General features: G+C 38.3%; 1 protein-coding gene across 3 annotated transcripts in view; it reads left to right on the forward strand.

The window, feature by feature from the left end:
* Positions 1–8,739: 8,739 nt before the first annotated feature.
* Positions 8,740–26,513, forward strand: part of PRTFDC1 (phosphoribosyl transferase domain containing 1) — a 42,806-nt gene continuing 25,032 nt past the window's right edge. For all 3 annotated transcript variants that reach the window (XM_058810703.1, XM_058810712.1, XM_058810695.1), the window contains exons 1-3: positions 8,740–8,795; positions 12,391–12,497; positions 14,464–14,647. In XM_058810703.1, coding sequence (XP_058666686.1) covers positions 8,751–8,795; positions 12,391–12,497; positions 14,464–14,647 — 336 coding nt within the window. In that variant the 5' untranslated portion in view covers positions 8,740–8,750. The remainder of the gene's footprint in view (positions 8,796–12,390; positions 12,498–14,463; positions 14,648–26,513) is intronic.

The raw sequence follows: 26,513 nt of genomic DNA on the forward strand, positions 1-26,513 counted from the left end.
AATGTGTCATTGAAAAGAATGACACACTGTATATTTTAATAAAACTACACTAAATTGTTAGCACTTAATAATATGTGGCATTATCTTCTAGCAAAGTACCTGATGCCCCTCTTAAGAAATTCAGTGTCATCAGAAAAGGCTGTTTCTTAGCTTGAAATTTAAAAAAAAGGGATTTGACTCCACAAGAGCATGCATTCCCACTGCCTCCCTGTCAGCCTTTATTTATTTGCAGACTGCCTAATTTAGTTTAGGATCAGCATTTGGTTCTTCCACTTATCATCAGTGCTAACTTTATGGAAATACAAAATCGGTGGTGGCCTATCCCAAAACTTGGGATGAGCAGCTAGGCCACACTTAGAAACATTCATCATTTACCAGTAGAAATGACTGGTTTTTAACATTGTAAGAAGTATGTTAATCCGTTATTGGAAAATGAGGAAGTGAATGGGAAGAGATGCAAAAAGTATTCCTGCTTAACAGAAGAGGAAGAGACAAAAGCCAGTGTCCTTCTGTAGCTGAGTGGACTGTCACTAGTGTCCTTCAACAATGCTGTGGCATTTTTTTCCTGAGCCTCATACAGCTCTTTGCAGGTAGATCATGAGACATGTGAATTGCTTCTGTCATCCTATGGAGAGGCTTTTGGTGTGTATTCCATGGGACCTGCCTATACCTCTGATTATGGAGAAAAAATATAATGAAAATCATTGAAAATGCACACAGAAGGGTAGTGTTCTTACCCTTTAGCTCTCTCTGGGAAATTTGACAAAATAAATTTACAGAATCCAAAGAATGTAACTCTGTATTTATATGTTCAGGAAATGCCAGTAATTGAAAGTATGATGTTCGTGAATCAAGTTATATGTACCATTGATATAACAAAATGAAAAAGGTGGATAAACTCAACTGTTCTGATGGAATTGTTCCCCCATAAAAGCTATTAAATATTAACAGAAACAAGTCTGTCTACAGGCTAAAAAGAAGCATTACCATTTGAAACATCCTTTAAATTCACTAGTCAGTTACTAATAATCAATGAAGTAACAAAGACTATAATCAAACTGCTTCAGTACTTCATAATTATAAAACTGGTAATTTTAAATTGTCCATATTAAATTGGATAACCATAATAAAACATGAAAAATGGGGCATGAATAATCTATTGTAACTCGGTAAGAGTTACATTCCCACAAACTGAAAATATTTCCTGTTGGAAGTTGTGCATGACAAAGCTGTGTATCTATTTTTTAAAAATAGCAACGTGAAATTATGATGAATATCTCACTGGCTTTTCTTGAGAATGAAACTATTTATATTCAGGAAGGAAGGGATCAGATATGGCATCGTCACAAACAGAGGGAGTTCCTGATTGCCTCGAGCAAACATCAGCTCTGACAGGAGCATGTGGGCTCCATGTGGCTGATCTTAGACCATGATGGCTTTTTGGGCTCTGTATGCATTCCTGGAGACTAAGTCTGGGACAGTTCTTCAAAACCTAGAGAGGTAACCTCATTCCCCTCACAAAATTCAGTGGGAAAAATGGGAGAAATTCACCACTGAATTCATTTTCCATAGTCTCTGTAGGCAGGTTTTTTTTTGTGGGAGAGCATTTTCTGACCCCTTGTATATTTTTGTAGAAAATTGGTACAGCAAACTGCTGCTGTGATGGCTCTGCCATGAAGCTAAAATCTAGTCCTTTCATTGGCATACATTTCAGGCAACACAATATATCTAACAATTTCAGACTTCATGAAGGCAGACATCTTTCAGATAAGAAAATTTCACATATATGCAGATTAATAGCATCCTAGATAAATGCTAGCCCTAGTCCACACTTTCATCCTCAGCTTTAGGATGCTTATAATATTAATGACATAATGAGAGGAGAGACAGGTGGCAAACCCTGTTATTAAGGTTGTCTGACATTTCCCATAGTCAAGGAAGGCAGCTGCTGAGCCCCACAGCATTGTCCACCCCAGGTGTGTATTGAGCATGACTAAGCCAAGGGGGAATGGCCTTTGCTTCCATGAGTGGCCATCCAAGGTGGTGATGTACACATCACCACATAAATGTCTAGATTGTAGGATTTTTCATACTATATTTTCCTCTTGCTCCTTCCTGTCATGCAAAGTTATGTAAATAAAATACAAGTAAATTCACAGTGTTCACCTTCCAGGCTAAGAAGTGGCATTATGGTAGGAATGCAGCATGAGTGATTTCTTGTGGTTTTTTCTTTACTGTTTAAAAGGTGCTGATATAAATATGACTTATATTTCAGCAAGTTATGAAACACTATTTTTTATAGACTGTACCTCCACAAATAGTTGTAGACAGGCAGACATAGCCAAATAGTAGCTGTATGCTGGTCTTGATGCTGCTAGGAGAGTGAACTTCTGTTCAGTCACAGTACCAGCCTGTGGTGTTAATTCATTATGCCATGCCAGCCTCCACACTGACTCCACAGCATGAAGAAATTTATAGAAACATGCAAACACTGGAATAACTTTGTATTCAAATCTTTCCTCAAATGTCCTTTGCAGTGGTGCTCACCAAGAATTTAACAGCAGCTGAGCTGTTAGTGAGCTGAAATAAGGCTTTATCTTGCTGACCTGTGCAGTTTCCTTGAACCCCCCTGGCACTGTAGCCTGTTGTTTCTTGTCTTAGATTGTTAAGTTATCTGTCATATGGGTTGTGTTTTTCTCTCTTTGCTTCGTGGCTGACACAATTTTGTCTGTTAGTAGAGCTCTTGTGTGCTTATAATAACAGTAATAATAAATATGATCATCTGGGCATGAAGACCATGCAATAAGATTCTTGTTGTTTACAAAAAGGATCTGTTTTCCAAGAACCCTCATTTCATTTGTTTCAGCAACTGGAAAGTAGGAGTTGAAGGAAGAGAAATGAGATTTAAAGCACTTAACTTATTCCCTGGAGCAATATGATTTATTCATGTCTTTGTCATAGCATGTTTTTGAAATGCAATGTAAATGACTTATACCTGGCTTTTTCACTGGTTAATTAATACTGCATTTCTTATTTTTGGGATTTCTGACATGCAATTTGAGCCCATCTCTTTTAAATACAGGATATGTGTGCCTAAAGTTAGAACTATGATTTGAGCCTAAACAGCACTATGGAATAGTTTAAAAGCTATCGGTTAATCAAAACTCATAAAATTAATGATTAGTTTAGTCTTGCTAGGTGAGAGCCCTCATATGGAAAATTCAGGTGACTCAATCCTCTGATTCAAATAGCTGCTGTAAAAATGGACAAGTACCTCTAGAACTGTTCTTTGAGGTCCATTCTAAAGGATCTCATGTTGCTTAGAGGTCCATATTCAAGCTGAGGAAGCAATGTAGTAATTTCTCTTTGGAGGAAAAAAACTCCAGTAGTGTTCAACATGTGGCCCCAAGCACTGCACAAGGGAGAAACAACCACATTTTGCTGTTTTATCAGGAGGAATGATTCGTCTTTTACACAAACAATAAAATTAGTAAATGGTCGAGATCCAGCATTTCGGCACCCTCGGGTTATGGGTCATTCTGTGCTGCAACAAAACACAGAGGCTGTCCAGCCATGAACATTCACTGTCCTATGCTACAGGAGAACTCTGGAGACTCTGTTTTTCAATAACTTTTGTTACTGCACTGTTTATTCTAGGCAAGCTGTGAAGTATACAAAATTATATCAAAGATAACTGAGCTATTCTGGGGGGAAAAAGGCCTTAAACTCTTCTTGTTTAGTTTTTTTTAGACACTTTGAATTCTTTTCTAGACATTTTGAATTCTTTTGTCTGGCAGACTTTTCTAGATTTATTTAATTAAGAAAAAATAATTTTAAAAGAGGGATGAAGCCAAGTGAACAACCTCTTTTAAAAAGAAAACAAACTCTAACAGTTAAATACATTACATTGGGTGTGACCTACTATATAGTTACAACTCCCTGACTAGTTTTCATGGTCATGCATGATGAATTTGTCATAGGATATGATGTGAGCAGCATTCCTTCAACTGTGCTTTATCATTCAAACGTCAATACCTCTAAATAGCTGGGTAGGGCAAATATTTCCATAATATTATAAAGAATATAAAGTTTATTCTAGTATTGAAGGACAAGAGGAAATTTCTGTTTGCATTTCTTTCAGCTATAAGGACTTTATATTAATAACATGAACCTGAAAAGCAGGAAGGGTATCTTCAGGAGCCAGGAAATTGCAAAGCAAAGCTCGCTGCTCTAGTTTGGCACAGTGAGATTAATAACAAACAAAAATGTAGTTTTGTATTAAAGATGTTTATCATAGACCAAATAAGTCAAAGCCCAGGGTTCTGTCAAGCAGCGCCTAACAGTGATCTGAAGGTTATAAATATTTGAAAAAATAGACTAGCATCTTGAATGGCAGTTTTTAGCCATTTTCTTGATATCAAAGTTACTCCAGCTAATTTTCAAAGCCTAAGTCAGTCTCACAGACTCAGTACAGGTTAACTGTGACCAAGCTTCCCTTGTAGATCTTAAATGCTGCAATTGCTTCAAAGCTAAACTTTCCAATTCCTCTAAAATTATGGTAATTCTGCTGAAGTTGAAGTAGACAGGAGCCAGACTCCAGCCTGCAGTGCCACTCTGTCACCTGCTCTAGTACAGGAGTCACAGAGACCAATGTGCATCTCTTCTGCTGCACATCACAGGATGCTCCCTAGCCCTGCTAATGGGGCAGCATTTCCTATGGCCTCTCTGTGTTCATTACTGTAGGGGAATGGCTTGAGATACTGCTTCATGTTCTCCCAAATGTCTGGAACACTGTCTGCCAGACACGTTCTGCTGCACTCAGGGTCTCCAGCAGCCCCCCTGTGCACTGGGTCACTGCCTCAGGTAATACACAAGAACTCAAAATTCTGGAATATATTAAAACTGGATATGCAAACAGTTTAGAATTATTTCCAGCATGCCCTAAAGTACTGTACATATGCTACTCTTTTGCTTTTAATAGTCTCTTCAGTAACCATTTTACCCAAAAATGTCTTTCTCTGCCACAATTGGGGGGGTGTGTGTGTGTGTGTTGTAGCTTACCTTGTAACCACTAAGAAATGCAAGTTTATGCTTGATAAGATTGTTTACAGTTCTGCTGTTCACATAACAGCTGCAGCAACAGGCAGAACGAGAAAAAGAGCTCTTACTTCATCCCCTAATTGGCAAGCTTCTACCTAGGTAAGCCATACCTCTTGAAATATTCTGGATTTTCATGCTTTTCTTGTCTAGTTTTGGTGTTTACATATTAGACTGAGTTCTCAAATGTTTGTTATAGCTTCTTGGAAGCAGAATACATAATGCAGTTGTAAAGGTTGCTTACGGGTAACTCCATAATATTTGTCTTGGACTGCTCTCCTGGTACATCCCTGCCCCCAACCTTTTATTTTCAGTATTTCTTTACATTAAAATTGTGAAAGGGTGGGCATGTCCTACTTTTATCAGTAACATGGTAAGAGAGGAATAGATGTCTAATTGAAATTATAAAGTTGTGTAAAGGCCAAAAGCATAAATATATTCACATGGGGTTTCTGTACCAGTCTTAACCCTGCTTTGTTTCCCTGTCTGTCACTTCCATCTGGTCCTTTATGGCTTTTGGCTATGTGTCCAGACCTACCCAGTCCTAATTGTTAGTATTATCTACTCTTATTTTCTTTGTTCTTCTCCCCTTTGATCATTTCCCCTGGTTGTATATCTAGAAATGTTTATTCTTTTCCTCCTATTTTTAGTTCATAAACAAACAGCTAAACAAAGATAATAAGAACATTCTTCAGAATGTTTACAGGCTTTTTCATAGTTAAGCCCCAAATATATAATATTCACTAATCATATTTTGGCCCTAATTAAAATAAGTTTTGAAAGTCTACTGTAAATTCATTCATTCTATACCAGTTCATACTGTAAAAGAAAAAGCAAACATTCAGTAAGTATACATTGCTCCATAACAAAATCCTTAGCAGCTTCATTTCCATCATGCACAAAGAACCTCATTAATTCTGGTTTGTACTAATTCTGTGAGTTCACAGAAGTATGAATTTGTGTCATTTGCAACAAAACTAAACAAAATGTATTACCTTTTGTGCCAATGAAAAAATCTTCCATGGAGAAGAAACAGCTTTGTGGGTTGGGTGTGTGGCTGCTGACAGCAGTACTATCGAAGTGTACCCCAGCTAAATTCATCTAGGTTTTAATTTCCTTACTCATATTTATTGTTATTAGCAAGACATGACACTTCATTACACTTCTTAAGTGAGCCCTGTAAAATTGCTGGAAGATAAGAATATCAAAACAAAGACTCGACAGACACATTCATCCAATATTGATAGGAAGAACAAACATCTCCTGCTTGAGTTTTCTAGCACAATGCTGGAGGAATTTACTTTTTAGTGTCCTGCTCATGTTAATGCTTTTCAAAGCATTAATCATCTGTCTGTAGTTAGAACAATCCCCCATATTGCAGTAGTCTGATGAAGAGTATGGTTAAAAAATACAGAAAGGCTGATAGCAGTAACCCAAATGGTCTGAAAGGTAGAAGAAAACAGTCCTAATATAGGAGTGGCAGAATATGATTTGAGTTTCTGGCTGTAATCTAAATAGCTTCAGATCCACAGAGTTCAGCACTGTGACATAAATGCAACAGCAGCTTCATTGGCAACTTGGTGGTAACTGATTCTGACTGTGCTGGCTTAAGGGCAAATATGGGCTTTGGGAGGCATTCTTCCAGGCAAGGAGAGTCTTCAAATCCTGAAAAGTGTGGCTACATATCAGGAACATTTAACCCAAAGATCAGATGACACATTAAACTTTCTTTCTCAATAGTTGTATGAAATGTTGACATGGAATCAAAATCCCTATTTAGGGATTTTGTCCATTATGAACATTTTTATTTGATTTATGTTTGTACAAGTCTGCATATGCTGTTTATCAGATTCACTACCTATTATTTTACAGGAACAGGAACTATTTTTTCTCAGTACACTTGAGTCTTGATATACAGGCACCACTTTGAGACAGATATATTCTGGAGTGGACTTCTGACACTTTGTAAACCTTGTCTTTTGTTCTTTCAGACATGCTGTCTGTTGTAGCAATAGTTCTTGAAAGAACATTTCCTTAATTCATCAAAAACCCCTGGCTTAATATAAGAAACAAAGCATTTATCACAAGATAATCTTCAACTGCTCTAGCACTTCACCAGATTTTATTTAGTGATTAATTTATAGAAGCATTCTTAACACCAGATTCCTAAGAATTGTCCTATCTGTTCTCATGTAAGTGCATTAACAGGATGCACCTGTAAACCAGTCAACATTGGACACCAAACTCCCTGTGTAGACATACCCACAACTTCTCCCTGGATCCATCTGTTGTGACCAGAAGTGACAATGACCACATTTTAGAATAGCAGTGCTCCAGCCTGAAATGTTTCCTACTTGGTTGGTGAGAGCCCCTCAGGTAGCACTTAGAATATTTCACTATGCCTAGATCTCCCTTAAAAAGAACTTTTTCTTCCTTTAATATTTTCTAGGATAGGAATGGCAGAATTCTACCAGCTGTGTATTTGACAGATTGATATTAGAAATTATAACCAACTTTCAATTTTAAGAAAATGAAAAGCTCTATTTTTATCCACAGTGGGCAGAGAGGCTTGCTACCATTTTCCACAAAAGACAGGAAACAAAAAGGATGGAGCAAGTCCAAATTTGAACTTCTTATATGGGAAAGTAAAGGCAGGCAATGATCAGAGTAAGACAAGAAAAAACCAAGCTTCTTCTGATCTGTGAGGCAGTGAAAAAAAAATATTAATAATAATTTTAACAGAATTGGAAGGTAGTGGCAGAGAGCTGCACTGTTCCTGGTGCCTGATCTGTTTATCTTCAACTGCACAGAGAGCACAGGCAACACGGGCATGGGCTGGGGGCAATAGGAAACACAGCCTGCCCCAGCATGTGCACGCTGGTGGGAAAGAGCAGCGACTCCAGAAGACAGCGAGGATGGAAAGTATGATTACAGAACTGTTGGAAATTTCATTTTTCCTTCCCTGGAGTACAAGAAAATCCAGTTAAAACGGTAGTTTAAACCACACCAGCTTAATATTACCCATTAACCCAGGCCAGGCCCCTTGGCCAGCCCTGCCAAAGCCTTTCCACCATTCCGACCGTACCTATACCTGCGCAACCTCCATACCGCACCCCGCACTGCCCATCCTGTACCGCTCATCCCGCACCCCGCACCGCCCATCCTGCTCCCCGCATCCTGCACCGCCCATCCTGCACCCTGCATCCCGCACGGCCCATCCTGTACCGCTCATCCCGCACTGCCCATCCTGCATTCCGCACTCTGCATCCCGCACCGCCCATCCTTCATCCCGCACCGCCCATCCTGCATCCCACACCCGCATCCCGCACCCTGCATCCCGCACCCCACATCCCGCACCCCACATCCTGCATCCCGCACCGTCCATCCCACACCCTACATCCCGCACCCCAGATCCTGCATCCCGCACTGTCCATCCCACACCCCACATCCCGCACCGTCCATCCCGCACCCCAGATCCTGCATCCCGCACCGTCCATCCCACACCCCACATCCTGCATCCCGCACCGTCCATCCCGCACCCCACATCCCGCATCCCGCATCCCGCTCCCCGCCCCGCGCACCCCGCACCCCGCACCCGCCGCGGCCCCGCCCCGCCGCAGCCCCCCGGGCGGGGGGCGGGCGCGCGCAGGAACATGGCGGGGCAGGGCGGGAGCAGCGCTGGAGGCCGCGGCGTTGTGGTAAATGCGGAGCGCGGCACGGCCCGGCCCGGCCGCTCGCCCCTCGCCGGCCGCGGTGCTTCCCTGGTCCCCGGCCCCCTTCCCCGAAGCTCCCCGGCGCTATGTGGTGAACTCCCGCGCCCTTCCCTTCCCTTCCCCGGTTCCTCCGGGCCCCCCGGCCGGTGCTTGGGCCGCCTCCCCTCACCCTGCGCCGGCCCCGGCCCCGCTGCGGCTGCCGGAGGGGACGGGCGTGCTGAGCTGGGCCGCGCCTTTGGCTTCCGCCGTGAAAACGCGGTCCGGTACCGCCCCAGCGGCTCCTGTGGCCGTGGCTGTGCTTCCCCAGGCTCCTCGAGTACCGGGGATGAGGATCCCCAGGCATCCCGAAGTGGATGTTCCCACCGGAACACCGTGAGAGAGGGTTGGGCTGCTGCCCGTGTTCTGCTGGGGTGGGAAACAGCCCGAGCCTTGGCCGTGCGTTGGGAGTGTTGTAGGGGTGGATAAATGGTGCGAAAATGAATGAATGAATGTGATCCTTATTCGGATAGACACCCTAGATTCTCCTGTGAAGCAAATGCCATCACTGCCACCACCTTAGGTATGTTCTTATTTTAATGTGGCATTAGGATTTTAACAGAAAGTTCGCAGGTGAACTGCCCAGATCATGGCCCAGGGCCACCTGTGTCAGCAGTGGTCACACTGTCCAGTCCAACATCCCCTGCATCCCCCTTCTGAGGGACCTGTCCCGTGTGTTCGAGCTCTGTCTGAAAACACCACACATCAACCACGTCTCCTGACACCTGTGTGATAAATTACATTCCTTAACGTGGGTGACTGTGTGTATCACCAAGCAACAAGAGGTTATTGCAAAGAAGGACATGAATGTGCATGACCATGTTCTGCTGCACTGGTTTAATTTTTTCTGCTACTCCCCGAAAACCCCACCAGCAGTAAGTCCAGTGCAGCATCATTTAAGTTACAAAAGCTGGGCTTTGCTTCATGCTGCTTGGAGCTGAGCACTGAGCTCAAGCTCACCTGTGCTCACTTTGCCGGACAAGAAAACAAACAACATTCTTCTGAAGGTGTTGCAATTGAATGGCTTCAGCTTGTCTCTTAGGCCTCAGGGGAACACTTTTGGATATTGCCATGTATTTGTATTCCTTTTTGTATCCATTCACATCAACTTTTTAAAGACTTACTGAAGAGTATCTGCTGGGCTATTCAAACATGCAAAGCCTGAACTTTAAAAGTAGGTCTTTCTTTCACTGCAGGTATTTTTTTACACACGAGTATGCCAATGTGTTTAGAATATATATTTACTTATCCAGTTGAACACTTTTTTCTTTCTGAAACAATATGAATTTTTTCCTTCATATTTTCAAGGGCCTTTTAAATTCTTAAACAGAATAGTCATAAGAATTTACAGTTACTTGAAATTTGTCTTATAGCATAACACTGTGAATAGCTTTAGGATAAATGAGAATTTCTTAGGCTTGTTGGGAAATGCCTGTTTAAAAGAAAGAAGAATATGAAATAGGCTTATTATATCAGACAAATAATTAACTTGAAGGTACACGTGAATTTCATCTTATTTGTCAAATGCCAGCAAACGCTTGTAAACAAGAAATTCAATATTGTTGTAGTGTTACACTGTTTATGTTCTGCTATTCTAAAGAACCAGAAGGATAAGTGGTTCTCATTTATCAAAATTTCATCCTGATCCTGTTTTATAAAGGACTTACTGTAACCTAAGTAAAAGTTATTGGTTTGTATGAATTCTAAAGCAGCTTCTATCCATTTAATTTCATCTGCATCACACTGAAACCCTGCAATTTGACAAGAATGCAGAAGTAAGCAACACTGACAGGGGCTGCTAGTGGTTGTTTGTAACACTTAATGAAATTGTTTCAGTTTGTATTAAGATGCTTTTGAATAGACCGTTCATTGCTAAAAATGTTTAAAAAGTTTCAGCGCCCCATGCACTGAAAAAGTAGATGGGAAAATAGTCTTTGCAGGCTGACTGCTGCAGTGTTTCTGGGACAAGATTTGCTCTAATTAAAAACCTTGCCAAGGAGGATATTTATAATCTCCTGTTTCTATGGAAATGAGGAACACAACTAAGTAACTTTTTTTCTTTTGTGTAGTTTCAAGGCTTGTGTAAGTCAGGGGAAAAGCTTTCATTGATTCCAGTGATCTCCCAGTCATGCCCTCGTGGGCAAATATTCAGTAGCAGTTGCCAACGAGTAACTTTTTTGATGCAGAAATTTTTGGGTAGAGTTAAGAAAACATGCCAGTCAAGGTGCCTGTAGCTGTCAAGGAATATGCAAAAAAAGCCCCCAAGCAACACAAAATCCATAGGGCAGGACAGTGTTTCAGTACAGCATGAGGCAGGGCTGTGTCTGAGTTAAAGAGGGGTTCTGGAGGAACAACTCAACATCAAATATGTTATCTTAGCCAAAATTGTGAGAAACCTTTTATTGCTCTACAATAAAATGGTAAGCAGAGGTTTCAGTGATGGTCCTTTAAAGGTTGTCTGTAGCAAAAATGCCATTAAGACATGCACTGCACAATGGCAAGTTTGTCACCATTTCTCCATAGATTCAAGATTCCTGTAGCCAAGCTGTAGAAAGACAATGTGTGACTTGAGGATTATGATTGTAGGGAAAACCTTTTAGGTGTTGCTTTTAATCTTGGATCAGTATTGAAGCAAAGCTTTCTCATTATTTAAAGGTACCTTGTGAACCTGCAGGTCTTGTCTTTCACAAGGAATAGGGAAAATTTGGAGTTTGTTTAGTTTTTGTGCTGGAGACTTTGCATTTCATAGCTTTCTGAAGCCTTCAATCGTTGGCTAACTTTTGAACTTCTTAACCTCTACCACCACTGTATCTTGTGAGATCTAATCTCTGTATTCTGATGCTTACAAAACCAATGTATATTAAGTCTGTAAAATATTTTTTCTGTGAATATATGGATTTACAGACTAGTTTTATGGTATGGTGAGGTGAGGTGAGATAAAAACATTTTGCAATCACTTATCTTTGATGACATCTAAATTAAGAACCTCACCTTTAGGAAGAAGTACAGTTTTTCAACTGATTTGTACAGATATCATCCATGAACCACATAAATTATTCTCCATATGTGCTGTTTCATTTGTAGAATACTTATCTATTTATTTATTTATGACTTTAAGTCATTCTAAACTAGAAATGTACAATTTTAATATAGAATTTTATGACTTTTAATTCCACCATTGAATCTTCCATTGGAAAATCCCTTCTTACTGGCAATATTATATTTGCACTTTGAGTTTGAAAGTACTTCGAAATTTACTTTTGCCACTAGTTTAGCATGAAATATTTCCTTTGTCTGTCTAGTTCTTTGTAATTTCAGGTGACATTTCCCACATTCTGTGGGTAAAAAACTGTAGCATTTGATTTCTGAGTTATATTGAGAAGCAAAATAATTAATGGGATAAGCAAAATAGTAAATTGTAACTGGAAGAAAGTATGGCACACAATGAATCCATCCAAGAGAGTGTACTAGAGTGCTGATTCTGTATCAGTTACATAATGTCAAACACCATGAAGTGTTCTTGACAGTCCTGTTTGATATTCAGATTTCAGACAATTGGCCTGGATACAGTCTGGATTTGTTCACTTATCCTCAGCACTACTGTGGTGACCTGGAATATGTGCTCATTCCTCATGGCATTATTGTTGACAGGTATGTGTAGCTTGAATGTTGCTAAACAAATTGTTTGGTCAGTAGTATTATTCTTTTTTATGAAGGCTGTCATCTATATACAGTACATATTGTAAGTTAAAAACTTGGATATTTTTATTTAGAAATTTAAATTAGTACATTTTAGTCTATTCTGGAGTTCCTACACTTTTAACATACAAAATGGTCTTTGGTATTCCTGGAAATTTCAGCTGTAAACAATCTGAGGAACAATATAAAAAATGAAAACTTATCAAAGAAGTGTTTCTTAAGTTTTCCCCATTCTCAGACTTGATAAAAGATGATAAAAGACTATTTTATTAATCTTCAGTAAAGTAAGTGATCCTTATTCTTACAGCACTAAAAGGAATTATATATTTCAGATCAAATGAGACAATTTAATATTTCTAATATCTTCTGTTTCTCATATAAAAATATAATAATTATTGCTACATGAAATTTACTAGAGCATTAAAATTAAAAGATGTAGAAATTAAGCAACAGCTGTTTCTTATACTTATCTTCAGTCTAGAGCTTATTCTTCTCTGGTCCATGCACAGATTTCACTACAGTTCAATCAAGGTACTTATGTAGGGGCAAAATGATTTCTGTATTACAGCTAATAAAGAAAAAAAACCAACCAAACCCAAAACCAGTAATAATAAAATACATGAGATAAATTATAGGATTATTTAATAAATTGAATCCTGTCAACAAGTCCACTCTCATTGAAACTACTAATCTAATTCAGAGAGCTATCAAAGAATTTTCCAGTGGAAGTATTTACAGAATATAATGCACTGAGCTGTTTTTCCTCAAAACATCAAACAACATTGTGAAGTTTTCCGTTGATACTTACATCTAGAAATGACCCAGTTGACCCAGTACCCTATTGGGGGTCTAGAAATGCTATCTTTAAAGCTAATATTTATTATTTACATTTATTATTAAGACTATTATTTTTATCTTGAAAATGTATATAGCATTGCATGGCAGAAATGTGTATCTTTTGTTTCCGATCATCTGCCACATTGTGTTTGCCATGCAGAATTTTCAGAGAGGATAGGTTTGGTTGGGAACTCCACAATTCTGGGCTCATTGCAGCATTCACTCAATTATTTGCCTGTGTGTGATCTTGAACAAGTCACTGAAGCTCTTTGCACTCTTCATTTCTGCTGTATGAAGCACTGAGCTGTACAGAATAGTGATAATATACACTCTTTATAAGCTTTTCACTGATGCTCTATTTCTTTCTAGTTTTTATGTATGTTTTTTGTTAAAACTGCAAGGGTAGCATCTTCCAAAGCCAATCAGCATGAAAGTTTCAAATATACTTCCCTATCTTTCACTTAATTTGTTGCTCTTGTGCAGTAACTAACATAACAAGTTAGGTGTTTGTGCAGGTATATTTTATACTGATAATTCCTGTGAGGTAAAACGGAAGGCTAGTTCACATTCTTTTCTCTCGAGTCTCTGACATATTTATGAGCCCAAAATATGCTGAGATGTGTAGGTGCTGTTTGTATAGCTGGGGATTTTATGCATTTAAGGTTAACTTAAATGGTTAGTTAAATTTAACTTAACTTTATGCATCTAAGGTTAACTTAGATTCAAGTGCTTTGCATCTTGCATCCATCACTGTCTGTCTGGATCTGCCATCTGTGAGCTGGATGCAAACCCAGTCAAGCATTGGAATGGACTGGAAGGGGGTAGAGTCACCATTCCTGGAGGTGTTCAAGGAATGACTGGACATGGCACTTACTGTTCTGGTCTAGCTGACATTGTGGTGATCACTCAAAGGGTTGGGCTTGATGATCTTGAAGGTCTTTTCCAACCTAAATCCTGTGAAGTCAGGCTTCCTAAGCAATGCCAGTCAAGTTTTATACTCACCATAGTGTTTGTAAAGCATACCATGAACTTAGAGCATCTGCACCTAAAGTTATTTTATCTCTAAATTTTTTTTGCCCAGGACAGAACGACTGGCAAAAGATATTATGCAAGACATTGGAGACAATGATATTGTGGTTCTCTGTGTCCTCAAAGGTGGCTACAAGTTCTGTGCTGATCTTGTGGAGCACATTAAAAATCTCAGCAGAAATTCAGAAAGGTTCATCTCCATGAAAGTCGATTTTGTTAGACTGAAAAGTTACCACGTAAGTCAACAACTGATTTATGTAGATTCTGCTTGAATGGCATAATAAATAGTTGATTTTTGCATGTGAGATCTCCACCTCCAATATTAAGAAAAACTATGTGAAAAATATTTTTGTTTGAAAAACCTGTGAAGTTTTTTTTAATCATTGTAGATAGTATGAATGAGAATATTGTTTTATTTAGTCTGTCTTTTACTTCTGGACAGAGAAGTATTCAAATTTCATTCATGTAAAATATCAACATTTGTTTGTTCTCAAAATCCTCAGCAGTTCTGTCAAGTTAATTTCATGTTACTGCATTTTCCACCCCCACATAGTTTGGCATAACTGCAAGGTGGTGAACCTATGTCTTCTTCTAAATGTTTAATGCTAAGTAAATGAAATGCTTTCATCTTCATAGCATGCAGTTTACATAGCAGCAAAATATACCACCAGATGATGATAGTGTTCTACAAAAAAATGCAACAAGCCATTCAGTCAAATCCAGTGTTGAACTAATAATCAAGTCCTCCTGTTATCTTCAGAGGAAGTGATGCAATAATAATTCATCTGTGTCACTGAGGATATGATAGTGAGATGACCAGCATTTTTTAGAATCTCTAACTGCAATTTCTTATTGCAGAAGTTATAAATTTATATGTTCTATCTTGCAGTGTATGTTTCATAGTGAGGGAGCATTTCTATAAGTAAGTTGTTGTAAAAGTGTCGGAGGAAGTACACTAAACAAATAGAGTGATAATAAGGTGTCTTGCAGAAATGCAACTTGCTGTGTCCCCCAGTTCCCACAATAACTCTATATCCTTTCCACAGTTTGTTGGCTGGCATTTTCTTCTGACCCCAGTGACTATAAAATTTTCCTAACTTTCACAGATCTGGTCTGACTTTTTTTCAGTGGGGAAAAAAAGGTGAATGAGAACCTTTTATAGCCATTAGGTTAGGATTTGGTCCTAGGACTTCTGTTTCAAGAATTACTTCTATGAAGTACATGTGAAATACTAATATTATGTATTTTCTAGGTAGTCAGCAGCATTACAGAAATAATAAATTATAATGTTATATTATGTCCCACATAGTGGCACATGGAAATTTTACTCAGTTTTTTTGCATAGTTATAATAGCACTTCAGTAACACTGCTGAACAAATAGAGGAATTACTTAAATTGGGTTTTATTTTGCATCTGGCATGTAGTTAATGCACATGCTTTTCCTACAGAGTTATCTCTTATCCAGTATGAAGATATCCTAGTTCTAATATTTCTTTCCTTGGGGTCAAATCTTATTAGCCATACTAACCCATAACCAATGAGCAGCAGGAGGTGTGTACTGCAAAAGTGTGTAAATTTTCACCTCTTAGCTTAGGAAATAATGTAACAGCATGTTATATCAAACTGAAGCACCACCAAGAATTTTATTATGCAAGGAGGCAATTACCACTACTAAGTCTTAGATTATCTTAGCACTTAGTGGCTGTGCATATTTTGGGTCCTAGCCTCATGCTGTATCAGAAAGGTAGTTCTTCCCAAGAACTAGTGCCTGCATCTGCATTTTTGAAAATATATTCTTTTTACTTGTATGTACTTCCAAACAGGTGTCAGGTATTTAGAGGTTGAAGCTGTCCTTGATTTAGTGCTTGGATCAGTGCTTGATACCTGTCTGGTCTGAGAAGCTGAATGACATTGAGAAGAAATTTGAAATTGCATTAATATTGGTAGATGCAGTCCATGAGATGTGTGTAAACATAATGCTGACTAAAGCACCAGTATCCTTTGCATCTTGAGTTACTGTTGTGTCCTGTGCAATTGCAGGTTTTGGAGAATGTCCCCTTGTCAGCATAGCTGGGCTCAGATCACTTAAGGAACTCGCTGTGCCTAGTCTGAGTGACTCCTCATCCCAGCCTTACACGAAACTCCCAAATCTCCATGTTAGTTTATTCTGTAATAACATGTCTTTCTCAGTGTTTTACACTTTAATCAGAGGCAACAATTACAGCTTTAGAGATAGGACTCTGCTTAAAATCTTGGAGCATCACCAGTTCCACTCCTTTGTTCTGTGTTTTCTATTTCACTTTCTAGTAAGACTTATTATTGCTCTCTCTTTTTATCCCCTTTTCATTTTACAGACACTGTTCTTATTACATTATTTATCCTGATTCCTTTTACTAACTGTTCTCTCTTTCTCTCCTGAAGGGAGTCCTGCTGCTCTCAATGCTTCCTTCAGACTTGTCTCCCTTCCCCCCTCCAGCTGTTTAAATCCAGCAACTAATTTCAGCTCAAACTCATGGGATTTTTATATTGTCTCATTCCAGCTTCAATATTGAAAGGTTAGTTGATTTTTAGGGGCTGTAACTCAAAGTGGGATTTCTTGATTTAACAAGAAAGGATAGCAAAAATGGGCTGTAATTGTGACCCAGAGTCAGATCTTGGCATCAGTGAAAGTAAACCCTTAATTACCTGGTATCAGTGGAAAATGCTGTACTTTGCTGTTTGGCATACAGACACGATTACAGGGAAATATGTTTGCAAATATGACCAGTTTTATATGGCTCTTTGTTTTTCAAACCTGTCATAATGTTACAGAATTTAGACTTCAGAATTTACACTTAATTAATATGTTAGGATTTGCTTTCATATTAAGTAGCTGAAAGCTGGGCATGAATCTTCTTTGTAAGATTTCTTCCTGCAAATGAATAAATTTAAAAAAAAGCAGAGTACATTTAGATTCTCTGGATATTAATGAGAGGAGCGGCTACTTGTACTGCCATAATCAGGATGGTTTTATCTGGTTTGCAAAATATTGTCATATGTGCCTGAATATTTTTACATTTTTGTGAGAAACTTTCCTGTATTTTACAAGGAGCAGATTAAAAGAAGGCACCAAGATAACAGTTAGAAAATATGATTTCAGGAGTAAACAGATAGGAAGCATCATGTGGAGTTAAGAATAAAAGTCAGGAAGTAGATGGAGAGGAAAACCAAATCAATTTTCCAAATGGAAATCTGAATGAAAAGTAGCAGGTCTGAGTTTTAAGAGGCAGAGAAGAGAAAACATACACTTTTTTGAATGAACTCAAGAGTAGCAAGGCAAGAAGTATGGTGGGTAGAGCAAGAAGCACTACAATAGTCCCCATGGGAAATATGATGAATTGATATAAAGATGCATGCCAAGTTTTAGGGGAAAACACTGTATTATGACAACACTGACATGGGAACTGATAGAATTTAACAGCTTTTTAGGTACTAGGTTCTAAGATATTGGATTTTAATATAAGTCAGGAACAGTGGAATTGACTGCAGAGATTTTTGAATTTAAAACTGGATGAATAAAATTTACTATATTCAATTTTTACCATGCTGATTTTTCCCCCAAGTGATTGTTCCTCCATGGGGAATTGGAGTTCTGAAGTTGAAAATGGGTGAGGGTTTCAGTTTGAAAGGAGAATTCAAAATTATGTTCAGAAGCATGGTATGTTGATGAAAAGTAGTAGTGGAAGAAGTTGAGTTGGGGAATGTCATCTAAGGATAATGTGACCCTAGCAGGAGAGATGGTGGAGCCATAAATTCCATAATACATTTGTGATACTGGTAACTTCAGGAGATTAAAGAGCTGATTAGGAAGAATCCAGAGGGAAGTAAAACAGAGAAATTAGGACGAAGTTTTACTAGGTTGTTTTTAATTAAATGATAGGACTAGAAAAGGAAGTATGTTTGAGGATGAACCAAAAGAGAGAATGAACAAAAAAATAGAAGGATGTGGATGTCATGAAGAGGAGGACTGAATAGGATATGTTTTAGTAAAAACACACACTATAAGAAGTGTAGCACAAGAGTAGACTATTCATAAACAATAATTAGAGCTTCTCTTTGTTAATTGTGGAAGAGACAATTTAGGACAAGCTGAAAAGGTAAAGGTTGAATTACAGCTTCAGAGGGAAGAGGATGTTCTGATTTAGCAAATCTAATCCACAACCAAGAGATGCAATAGTATCACCTAATCCTGTTCCATGGCTATGCCAAATGGGACCTTTAAGTTTAACCTCAATTTTTAAATGGAATTGAAAAAAATTACAAGTAGAGGAAGTATGCAGACTCTCTTGAGAAGTTCTCAGCAGCCTCTCAGAAGAGAGGGTAAATGCATGTGAATCAAGCTAAAAAGAGAAGGAATAATAGTAAGAGTCATTGTTGAAACTGGTGGTAGGGACTGATGGAAGAAAGGAGAAACATCACACACTTTTATTAGGCAGACCAGTATGCTTTCTACATGCATTGCTACCTGTTCTTGTAAAATGTTTAGTATTCCCATATGGTTATCCATAGATATCTATCTAATTCTCTTAATTACTATATTTTATAAAATAGATATGATAGTAAAGCTCACATCTTGGGGAAGGACAAGTGAATCTTGGTGGCATAACCTTCGTTCACTGAAAACCATGGAGAGGTAAACTAGGAATGAGATTGTTACCTTTCCTTAAGTACTTTGTGATTTGTTTGGTTATATGTGTGGACTAAAGTGGCAGATGAGCATCCATCTCTGTTAATTTGAAATGACATTGTTATAACAAATTCTGTTACTTTGAATAACTTTGGGATCCCACCTGGAGCACTGCATCCAGCTCTGGAATCCCCTCTGTGCAGCAAAGACAAGAATCTGTTGGAGGAGGTCTGGAGGAGGCAACATACATGGTCACAGGTCTGGAGCACCTCTCCTGGGAAGACACACTGGTTCAGTTGGGTTGTTCAGCCTGGAGAAAAGAAGAGGAGACCTTAGAGCAGATGGCCAGCATCTGAAAGGGGCTTTCAAGAAAGGTGGAGATGTTTACAAGGCCATGGAATGATAGGAAAAGGGGAAATGTCTTTAAATTGAAAGACGGTAGGCTCAGACTAGATAGAAGGGAGAATTTTTTTTATTATTAAGTTGGTGAGGCACTGGAACATGTTGCCCAGAGATGTGTTTGATGCTCCAAATATGAAAGAACTTCAGAGGAAACTTCCAGAGGATTTGGTCAATTCATGTAATTCTTTCAAATGAGTACATTATTTATGGTTTCCAGAACATAACTAATAAAAAAAAAGTGTAAAAATGTGACTGCTGAATTGTAATCCATGTACAATGGGTGCATTGAATTCAGTTCACAAACATATTCATTGATATGATCTGTTTCCTCTTCAGCCTCCAGTTGTTTGAAACATATTTACAATTGTTGGTTATTAGTCTTGGCATAAACAGGACTATTAGTGCTGTAAGAATCTGAAAACAAGCAACAAAACAAGAATTGTTTAGTAGAAATCTGAATGTTTTTGCTATATGAAGCCATCTCAGTGAATAGTTTTGCTAAATCTCTGCTGTAGGAGTAAGGAAACAGAGGGATTTTATAATGAGTAAGTTGAAAGCTTGGTAAACAGAGTAAAAGAATTTCTTTTTCTGCCATGCAGGTTTTCTTCTCATACACCAAATGAGTGTACTTGATTCTTAAAAGACTCCACAGAATGAAGCATCAGACTATAATCAGAGTGGTATAAAATGTACAGTCCTACTTTTCATAATAACCTATTCTTATTCAGTATAATTTTACTGTATGTAACTTGGCTTTTTTAAGATCACTATGAACTTTGCATTTAAAAATAATATGTTGAAATCCTGCTGAAAAATCAGGTAGCCTCAAAATGCTGTTATTAATTTAACAACACAGAAGAAACAACTGTTTTGCTTGCATTTAGTGATTCATGTCTGTATACAGACTCTACACCAATGTTACAATGATTGTTTATCTCCATTGCTGTGTCTCACAGGAGAACACAACTTACGATCTTCTGAGAAAAATAATCATGCTGAGATGAAAGAGAATTCACATTACTTTTTGTACTTAAAAGTTTTCTTTTAGGCAGGTTGTGAGTTCCCTTTATTTTGCTCCATGTACACAGTTTAGCTGATGACTGCATCATCATATTGATGCTGAATAGCCATGCAAGAATTACAAATTGGAGCCTACCTGATAGAATGAGTTCCTGTCAGCTTTAAAGCCAAGTTCTACCATAATTTCACAGGACTGAACTCCAATTTATCTGTGAATCTTACATTTGACCTGCATATAAATAACTTCAATATAGGCAAAAATGTGATTTAATTTGAAAATTAGTGATTTGTGGTTTATTTAATTTGGAGAGAGGTTGTGTGTGTACTAGACATTCAAAAACTAAAATATACTCTTAACCTTTTTCAGGTCTTGCAGTCACCACTGCAGAAAGTGAACAACTACAGAGAATTTTGCAGCATGATATAGTTTTAGATGCTAAAGAAACATGACATAATTTAGTCCATAGAAGTTAGCAGTGTCAAGGTTGTTGCTGTTCTGAGAGAGATGTTCTGTTGATTGTAGATGGTGTTGTCAGAGAGATCTCTTATGGGCAAGCTAATGATAAGAGATTTGGGAAATCTGCTCCTTGAATTGCCAAAGGGGTTTCATCTCTGTGCACCTTCTTTCTCTATTAATGGATAAAATAGCATTTACATTCTGAAGCAGTAGTATCTTTTTGAGTGAAAGTTCCATGAGATGTTCAGACCTGCTAAAAGAAGTAAGTAAAAGGTCTTTTAGTGCTCCAAGCCAGAGACAGTCCCAAGTATTAAGCAGGCATTGGTGCCCTCCCTGTACCTCTTATACTTGAGTTATTTTCTGAAATATAGTAAGACTTGAGATGGTTAAGAAGGTGATGAGCAGTGGAAACAGATCGTATATTTTGTGAATTGAGTGTTTGGAGATACTACAATTCACAGTTCTTCAAACTGTGTCCAAATGTTCCTTTTTCAAGTGTTAAGGCTTGTTTAAAAATAGAATATTCTGCATGAAAGAAACAAAAAACCCACATCACATACAGCAGTGTCTTACTGCAAAATATCAGCCTCAGAGACACTCAAACTTTTCAGGGAAATAGCGGAAAATGTGTTAGTAATGCAAGTCATCCCAAAAGCTTATTCTTGCAGCTAGCCAATGAAATTTTAAAAGAAATTCACGAAAATGTAATGAGAAGAGTGACAGTCTCCTTCATTAAATTGTGGGTGGTGTTGTGAGAGTAGCAGCAGAATTCAGGCACTTTGAGAGTAAACTCTCCTGCCAGGTTAATGTGTACATCAGGTACAGTGGCTTGCTGTGAGAGCTCAGGCACTGCAGGTGGGTCTCTTTTCTGATTGCACCTGCACTGGCTGGAGCAGTGACTGTCCCCATTCCTCAGGGACTGCAGTGCCCTCCAGGCAGTCACACTGGCCAGCCCACCTGCTCCTGAACTCCCTAACCTCTTTCAGCCCAGAGAACAGCACTTGGGAGAGATTTTTTATTTGGACCCCTTGAGCTTGCTGGATTTGTTTTTAGCAACCCAGATGCACACATGCATGTCAGTAGCCCCTGCCAGAGGGAGACTTACAAGCAGCTGGGGACAGCTTGTGGGCAGTAAATTCTTTAGTCAGCACAGATCTTGCTGGAAAAAATGAGTCTGCCCATAATCAAGGGACCCTCACTACCATGTGTGCAAGCCTCAGACTCACTCACTGCTTTACCTGAGAGATGCTCCTCAAAGGTATCAGGAAGAGTCTGGATGTTTCAACTCCAGTTATTTTTGTGTACCAGGCTAGTTCTCATAGTGTTCTAAGATAAAATGAAGAAGGCCATACTATATGGAATAAAATATAAACTTAAAAGTCAGAGTCTTGAAATGTCTTAGGTCTGGAGGCAAATGCTCTCCTTTCACCAACATGGCATCTACTGCTTCCATTTAATGTGGTGGCAAAGTTGTGAGATATGAGAGCTTTAATTCAGTTCTTGCTCAAAGAAAGTGTTTTATTTAAAATAAAACATACAGTTTTATTTTGTGCTTAGGGGCTTGAGATGCTGCTTCTAATGTAAGTAGGTGTTAATTTGTGGGTATAGTTCAGGGAAGGACATAAGTCTATCATAGAGTCAGTTTATCCAGTTTATCTCTAATGTAAAACTTACTTATAGAGGATGATCTTTGAAACTCTATGCATCAGATAACACACCTACACATCACTTGAATATGTTAGCACCATCTGAAATCTTAGTGATTTTTTTAAAGTATGAGTAAGTGTGTCGGTGACTCACATATGAAAGATTTGGGGGAGCCAAACAACTCAGCCAAGGGGGAACTGAGTAGGAAGTGGCCTGATTGCCATGGGGACAGAACTAGAGCAGATGTAGCAGTGAAGGCAGAGTGATACTGAGCTGTCCTACAACTTTCCAGAAGTATCAAAGTATTGTTTTAAAGCATTTATGGAGCATATTAATGCAAGTAACTACATGCTTTTTAAGATACTTTTCATTTTTATCTATCATTTCTAGCTTAGGTATTACCTTCCTTTATACTGATATGTGATTTTTAGCAATGGAATTCTTGTTTAAAACTAAAAAAAACCAAACACTTTCCTCTATTGTGGGTTGGTACTATGTTCTTTTGGATTTCAGATCTAATATAAACTTCATAGAGGTATTTTCTAATGTTTTTTGAGAAATTTGTGTCCCCAAGGGTCACATTTTTCTTACAAGCTGTAATGTTTTCTTTTGAAAAATGTCTTCTATTTTGAAATCAATGTCTTGGATTATAGTATATTGCATAGGGTACAGCTATGTATAAATGGAGTTTAAGGTCTGAAGTTCCTTTTTCTTAAGTTATTTTTATATGAGTGGGGTTTTTTGTGAGCTTAAATCTTTGGTAATTTTAAGCAATCCAGGTTCCTGAAATCTTGCCATTTAAGACTGTAGATGTTTTTGAAACTGGCCACTTCTAGAATAGATTCAAAGCATCAAGGGATTTTATTAGAAGCATCCAACAGTTCGTATTTTCAAAGAATTAGATTCCCCTGGATACAGTATTTGTTGTAAAGCAATGGTTTCTTATAAAGCCTAAAATACTGAAGTTTAGTTTAGTAAAATGTTTTGTTTCATATTCTGCCAAAAATATACCAAGCCATACTAAGTTCTGGCATTTGCAGTAATACTATATGTCATCCTGCTTCATGGATTTTACAGTGACAGGGAAACAGGATCTTACATGCAAGATAGGTCCAGAACTTAATGGTCACTAATCCTGTTGTAAAATAAGATCTGATGAGTTTGAAAGGACTGTGACATGTTTATGCATTGGAAAAATATCACATTACTTGGATGCTAGCAGTACCATTTCATATGGGAGTTTTTCGTATTAAATTATGAAATGGAGCAAAATTAATTAAAAGAAGCAAGAGGGTTCTAATTTTTCTCAAGGAATTTGATGACTCCCTTTTACTGGCATCTTAAATGCTGTTTCTTAAAACAGATCACAACATGTGTAGTGTTTGTGCAGTGTCACACCCCAGTGGGTCTGTGAGACATAGACCAAAAGGGTTACTCTGAAGGAATATGGCAATAACAGGAACTCCTCTGTAATTGCAGTGCTGATCTGTGTGACAGATACAACATTCTTTTCCCTCCTCATTTGATAGATGGAAATTAAAATATAAAGATGGGGTACTATAAAACAACTGTGCAAGAAAATTCACAAAGAATACGTGTGCTGTCAAAAGTTTTCAAGTTGTCATTAGCCAAGGGACTAAACACAGTAGTATGGAAAAGAATGCTACTCATTTGTGAGAATCAATGATAAACTAAACTCCAGATTGCTGGAAGGGACTAAGCATTTGAGGTTTCTATCAGACTCATCTTTTGTGAATTTGCTTACACCTATTTATCTGTTTTCTCAGCCTGTGGCTATTTGACAAAGTGTAAGATTCTTCTTCTATCTCTGTTTTATCACCAGATTCTAGGAACTAATGATAGTCTGGGTCAGAAGGTTAGCACTTTCTGGTTATTCTAGAGAAAGCTGTTTTCTCTTGTGCTTGCAGAATCCCCATGTGGACAGGGTATTTACAGAGCTACAAACTCACTGTATGTTTTTTTCACAATGTTCATTTACTTTTGATCATTAATTCACAACACAGTTTAAAAAATGGGGTGAGATCATACATGTGGGTCTTGTAGTGTCTGAGCTGGCATGCTAAGATCCTCTGTTGAGGCTGGGAAACATGACTTCTAGTTCCACTGCTGTAATGTTCATGCATTTAATGCTAAATAATAACTGGGCAAAAGATAGATACTCCAGTTATTGTGGACTTGAATCCAAATGGACATTTTCCTACCCAAGTCCAGTATAGCTGGCCATAGCATGATTGATGACCTCAATGACTTTTGCATTACTATAGCAGGAGAAGAATTTTCCTTACACTCTTTGACTTATGGAGCTGAGGAGGAAAAGCATCCCAAGTCTGCTATTCCCAGAGTGTGGGCTGGTATTACATTATTATCACAAAAAGTACACACACCCTTAGCAATGCCTCCTGGCAGCCCAAAAGGAGTACCTGTGTAGGACTAGGGCAGTTCTGGAGGGTATGCTTCCTTAAATTATTCTTTTACCTGTAAGTTTTAAAATTTATTTGCTTCCCATCTCTGGAGAAAAATTATGGCATCAGAATTTTACCTTGCATGACTGAAGAGCCCTGTGAAATTGTTAATAGCTTTTCTCATCCTACAGCATACATAGATTTTATTTCTATGTTTTAAATATTATCTTAGAGAATAAAAATAAGCAAGAGTACAAGGAAATCTCAGATTATAGTATGTGAAAACTAACCTGAGTTTTGAGGATTTATTGTGTTTCTGATATGCATACAAGTCAAAACTTTTGTTATAGTATGTCCTTGATTTCAGTTCTTGCTGAACTTTTTAAGTATTTGGGTGCTGTTTCTGCCATATGGTGATATGTGGTGTTGACATCTTACTGCCTCATTCATAAACAAAAGAACCCATTTTACCAATGCTAAGCAAGTATAGAAAATTTAATAGCTAAATCAGAAATTAAAAAGTGAAATAATTTATTGTCTATAATCCTTACTAGCCAAGTTAACTGGTCTGAGTTCTGCTTTGATTTATGACAGTTTGGCCCTTTTTTAAGATAGCTTACCTTCCTTGGATTAAGTACAGAGAAGGCATGCAGGAGCCCTGGAACACAAAAAATTGCTGAGTGTCTGAACAGATGATTACCAGCAATTCCATTTATGAAGTTTAATAATTTACTGTTTCCCAGAGTGTTGTTTAAACTGAATGACCTGCCTTGCTTTTACAGTAGGAAAGAAATATACCCAGGTGTTGCCACAGGTCAGCTGATAAGGAATACCTTGCTGTCAGTAAGTTCATTGTTAGTCTTTCTCTGTCCAAAGCCAACTTCCTCATTGCAAAACTCTGGCCTTCCCTGGAACTGGATAGACTAGCTTGAGTTTGAAGCAGTTCCAAAACTGAGTGGTGGAGCTTTTTAGTTAAGGAATATCAACAAGGAAGACATAGAATTTTAAAAAAAGTAAATCTTTACATGAGTTACATTGTAGATCTACCCCTACAGAAGTGAAATATGTCTTACACTGTGGTAACTAGAACTCTGCTAGATGTACATTTCAGCAGTTTAAAATTTGCTATCATGTGTTATCCTGGCAATGGCAATAAGGCCAGGCTCAGTGCAGCACAGTCAGTGGTGTGGTCAGCTCAGGAAAGCAGCTTTAAAGCTCTCAGAGCTGCTCCAAGCTGTCACTGCTTCAGTGCACATGTACCTGTACATCCTTGCAGAAAGGGGCTGTTCTGCCAGTGGGTGTGTGCCAGTTTACTGCATTCCATTCCCACTTGGCTCAGCATTGTTGGATTGTTTGCAAGGTATTCAAGGTACCTCTTAAAAATATATCAGCGACCTGGCACTTGACTGTTTTGAATGTGGGTGTACCCCAAAGGTTGCCTTTGGTATACATTTGGTTCTGGGTAAAGGAAGGCAAACTTTCCAGT

Source organism: Ammospiza caudacuta, chromosome 1 (genome assembly GCF_027887145.1).
Source record: "Ammospiza caudacuta isolate bAmmCau1 chromosome 1, bAmmCau1.pri, whole genome shotgun sequence".
Lineage (NCBI taxonomy): Eukaryota > Metazoa > Chordata > Aves > Passeriformes > Passerellidae > Ammospiza > Ammospiza caudacuta.